The sequence below is a fragment of the Penaeus vannamei genome, chromosome 40, assembly GCF_042767895.1.
Source record: "Penaeus vannamei isolate JL-2024 chromosome 40, ASM4276789v1, whole genome shotgun sequence".
In the NCBI taxonomy this organism is placed as follows: domain Eukaryota; kingdom Metazoa; phylum Arthropoda; class Malacostraca; order Decapoda; family Penaeidae; genus Penaeus; species Penaeus vannamei.
The window spans coordinates 9318303-9323302 of NC_091588.1; the positions used below are offsets into that span (position 1 = coordinate 9318303).

General features: G+C 36.8%; 1 protein-coding gene across 1 annotated transcript in view; it reads left to right on the forward strand.

Moving 5' to 3' along the window:
• Vha14-1 (V-type proton ATPase subunit Vha14-1) overlaps positions 1 to 5000 on the forward strand; it is a 10199-nt gene that overhangs the window by 1214 nt on the left and 3985 nt on the right. The window contains exons 2-3 of the mRNA XM_027362224.2: positions 3866 to 3947; positions 4908 to 4990. Coding sequence (XP_027218025.1) covers positions 3866 to 3947; positions 4908 to 4990 — 165 coding nt within the window. The remainder of the gene's footprint in view (positions 1 to 3865; positions 3948 to 4907; positions 4991 to 5000) is intronic.

Below are 5000 nucleotides of genomic sequence, written 5' to 3' on the forward strand. Positions count from 1 at the left end.
ATAGAAAATAAAGGATACATGACAGAGAAGAGAGAAGATCGATATCTTTTTCTAAGTTCTTTGCCATGCTGACATTGCGACTGTAAACAAAATTATGACCACTTAACTCCTTCCTGCGCTCTCTCAAGTAGGTCATGTATAAATACGCATTTGTGAAAACGATATATGGCTCATTATCAGTGTCTGCTGTTCCATATCACTTCATTAACTATATGGGATAATAAATGTCATCTATTGGCTGACTCCAATATACATATTACTAGTGTACATATATCATTCCGCTTCATCATCTGAGACTGTCGATGTAACCTCGAGAGCTGCGCAAAACCTGCCGAGGAGAGTGGACCACTATCGCTCTACTTTTCATCCTGATTATACTACAATCTCCTTAGTATATAATGCTGACTATGTCATAGGTTAGTATGCTGCTTCTGTGGAAATGTTCCAATACCTCTATAATTGTGTAATGCTCTATCCTGCTGTACATATGTGGTAAATTCTTTGTCTTCTAGGGCGGAGTTTGGGGGGCGGCAGCCCACCCCAGGGACTTATTAATTGATTAGTAATTATATACTGTCCATTTAGTATATTATTAGTGTTATTTAACCCCATATTTTCCCAGAAACCTTTCATGCGCTCCCCTGCTATCGTGTCCAAGTTTGTTGCTAACGGGGGATTTCTGCGCAATAAAACCTACATATTTGCATTGTGGACAGTCCTAGGAATCCAATGACCCCAAAATCATTGATGTCCAATCGGTGGAGGTAATATAGAAAATTACCCTTTGTTTCATTAACTTATTAGATCCGAGTAATTTACTGCCTTTATGTGGCTCAAAATCAGGGCATTAGGTCTGAGTAGAGACTCTCACAGGTGTACCCAACCCAGGTTGGAAAACAAGTAAATGCTCGCAGTGAAGCTGATCTTGAGTCACAACTATGATAATTTTTGCTTGCACCCAATTTTCTTTCTCACAGATATTTGAAATCCAATATAACTAGCACAACAAAACAAAGCAAAGTCTATTCATATCTAAAAGCAAACATGAATAACAATCACTTGATTATTAAGCACTTCAGAATATCGTTATTAAAAGCGAAAAAAATATTGCTGTTGCTAGCACCATTTTTTTTTTTTTTTTTTTTTTCATATATATATATATTATTTGATTTTATGTAATACACTCTGTGCCACTGGTCATTACATGCATGAACAGGAAATATTGCCCCCTTTGGAGCCAGCAAGTGTGGAATGGTATATTCCACACTTGTTTACCAGTAGGAATATATATCTACTGAGACTAATTACTCTCCAAGAGCTTTATTCACTCATGGGGAGTCATTTCCATATTCCCGGCAAAAATTATCATGACAGCATGATTGTAAGCCTGCCCTCAGCCAAATTTTCTAATGACGACATATTCATGTCATTTGGACCATAAGCCAAATTTTTTTATGATGTGATCATGTCACATAGAGCTTCCAGTGGTTCCTCTTTTGACTATTCATTATTATTATTTTTTTTTTTTTCTATCTATGGTTAATCTTTGTGATATAGACACATTAAGTTAAGGCAATTTGAATATTATATTCTTGTTGCAGTAGTCAGGACAAGAAATAATATGTAGACATGAATGGTAATGCCACAAATAAAAGAAAAAGATTGTGGAAAGTGCTGCTCTCAGCCCAAGTCCACTTGGTGCTCCCGAGTTTCAGCTCAAACTTGCTGTTCATACTGAGGTGAAGGCAATGTTACCTGGGGGTCGTTGGGGAGCCTTGGTAGAGCCCAAAGGGTACACCCAGTTACGGTAACTTAGATTGATGAATCAAATTTTTGACCCAGAGTAGGCAAGTGCATCCATACTGTAAGACTCACCAAATTTTTGGTTAATCTTTACAGTATGGATGCTTTAAGTTAGGGCAATTTGAATTTGCTCTTCTTGTAGAGAACAAACGTTGCAGTAAGCAGTATAAGAAATAATCTGCAGACACAAACAGTAATACCACAAATAAAGGAAAAAAATTGCAAAAAGGGCTACTCTCAGCCTATGTCCACTCTGTGCTCTAGAGATTCAGCTTTATCTTGCTGTGCACACCGAGGTGAAGACACTGTTTCCCGGGGGATGTTAGGGGGCCTCAGGTAATGCCCAAAGGGCACACCCAGTTACGGCAACATAGATTGATGAATGAATTTTTTTACATGAAGTTGGTGAATTGCATGGATGCAAGTGCATCCATGCATTCTGTAAAGATTTTTTTTTTTTTTTTTTTAACCCACTCAAGATGATTGACATCCTATCACATCATGGACAGACTATCACTCTCACTAGGATTATGTCCCATCACAGGCAAGATTGAGCCTGCTGTGATTTGTGCCAGTTAAACAACTGTTTGCTTGCTTGTGCATTTGCTTGGTCATTGAGGAGAAACTACCCCCCTAAAAATTGGCTTAAGGCTTTTTTTTTTTTTTTTTTTTTTTTTTTGTCTCATTACTTAAACAGTTGATTATGCAGCAGCCAGGAGCATAGAAAGCTCATGCTTTTATTTTTTCCCTGGAGCAGCTTTGTGCCACCCAGCACATGGTTCGGTATGGCTCACGGAGATTCAGATATGAATCTTGTCAGAACACCAAGAAGCAGAGAGGGTACATCAGTGTGTACAAGGCTAGTAGTGGATATATAGGTGTCATTAAGTCTTTTATCTCCAATTTGTTATGTTGTAAAGGTTTGGCTGTTACTGCAGTTTGTAAAACAAAAATGAGTATATTAGTAAAACTTGTAGAACTTTTTTTCCTGAGCACATATTTTCATGATGAAGCAGGCCAGCACCTAGAAAATTTAATCTTGGAAGAGATATAAAAGTGGTAATTTTTATCTTTACAACAGATAAAAGTAAATAAAAGTATGGAGTATGTCATTCACAAGTCATTTCAGCTAGATGTGTGGGTGTGATTAGAGCTGTTATCACCCAAACCAAGCCTTAGACTTGGCTCTGACTTTTGCTTAACTATTTTTTTCAGTTTTCTTATGATTCTCAAATGCAAGGTTTGTATGTTAGTATTTGATTATTTCAAAACCATGAGAATATGGAGGAGAGTAACAAGAATAAGTGGATTATTCTTTACAGTACAGATGCACTGCAACTTCACAAGACAATTTTTCTTTTTCTTCTTTGTCGTCTTCTGCTGCTTCTTAAACAATTTAAGTTGCTGTGACTGGTAGTGGCACTACCCCCCCCCCCCAAAAAAAAATAATAATACTGTGGGGTCTTTGGCTGTCTTTTTCCTTTATTTGTGGCAATACAATTTGTGTCTGCAGATTATTTCTTTTACCAACACCACCTTCTTTGTATACAAGAATGTCTTCTTCAATTTGTCCAAGCTTTCTCATACCATAAAGAGAGAATAGTTTTCATTATCATCATCAATGATATCAGTAATTTATATAGTATCACTGTTTTTATATAAGGTGTCTTAGGAGATTAATATGATTTGTAGGTTCAGAGTAAAAAAAAAAACTGGACACATATGTATATTTTGTATTGATTTACGCAGAATTTAAAGATTAAAGAGGGTAGGTGTTCTAGAGTTAGCAGGTCTGATGAATAGGGAGGAAGAAAGAGAGGATGGGGGCATGGTTGCAAATGGAATTTGCTAGAATTTTTTTAGTTTGAATCTTTTAAGCAATTTATGAGTATTACAGAATTTCTAAACAAGAGTATGGTGCTGTCAGTAAATCACCAAAAGAACTGTAATTAGCAAGGAAAGTATGTGTTGTTACATTTTTCTTCCAGCTTTTGAATCGGATCTTTTGTTTATGCAGATTGGAAAAACATATAGTTTTAAGCCATGCATTTTCTCCCTACAGGATACCTGCGTGGGGTTCCTCCTGGGCGGCATTGGTGAAATGAATAAGAAAAGGGAGCCAAACTTCTTGGTGGTGGACAAGAGTAAGTATGGTGTGACAGAGCTTACCCTGGTTGCAGCTTCTCCTTTTTTTTATATTCAATTTTCTGTAATACAACCTGCACTGCAGGGCACAGCAGGGTGGAATAGACTACTGAGCTTGGAAATAGCATCCTCCCTGGAGTCAGTGCCCTTCCTGTCATGGCTCACAGATGGAACATTCTACACTTGTTCATCAATAGAAATAATGTTAAAGCCTTTTCTTAAATGTGCACCAAGTCAGATCACGCTCAAAGAGCTTTGTGCACACGTGGCAAGTCATTCCTGTTACCCAGCCTTCAGCCAAAATTCTCATGATGGCAAGTTCTCCTCACCCCTTCCCTCACCCAGATTTTCTCATGATGGCAAGTTTTCCTCACCCCTTCCCTCACCCAGATTTTCTCATGACAGTATGTACAAGTCACCTGCCCCTTAAGCCAAAAGTATCTAGATGAAATAATGATCATGTTATCTGGTCATAGGGTCTAACACTTAATCTCTTATTTACAATTAATATGAATAACATCTACATATATTCCATATATAATACTTTATACTCTGAATCCTGTAGTTTTACTTTAAAATGTGATTCATTGACATGCTATTTCCATTGAAAATAGGTACCTGACATAAATCATAGCACGACTTTTCTGTCCTTGACTACAATATGACAACAGCACACTATGGCATGATCCATATAGGCTTGGTGTCTTGATACTGTTTATCAGATATATGTGTATATATATCCTATTTATAGAATTAAGTATTTGATTACATTTTCGATGCAATAGTGATAATAGAACAATAATTGCTTTATCGTGGAAATACAGTTGATGAAAAATACTTATACTCTTTTAAGCTAATGATTAGTATTTACCTCATACCTTCAGTAACAAATGCATCACTTTTGTAAGTAATTGTTGGACAGTAGCACAGGATGATCATCTTTCCGTTTTTACTTTCAGACACAAGTGTTCAGGAGATCGAGGAATGCTACAAGAAGTTCACAAAGAGAGATGACATTGATATTATCCTTATTAACCAGAATGTAAGCAGAG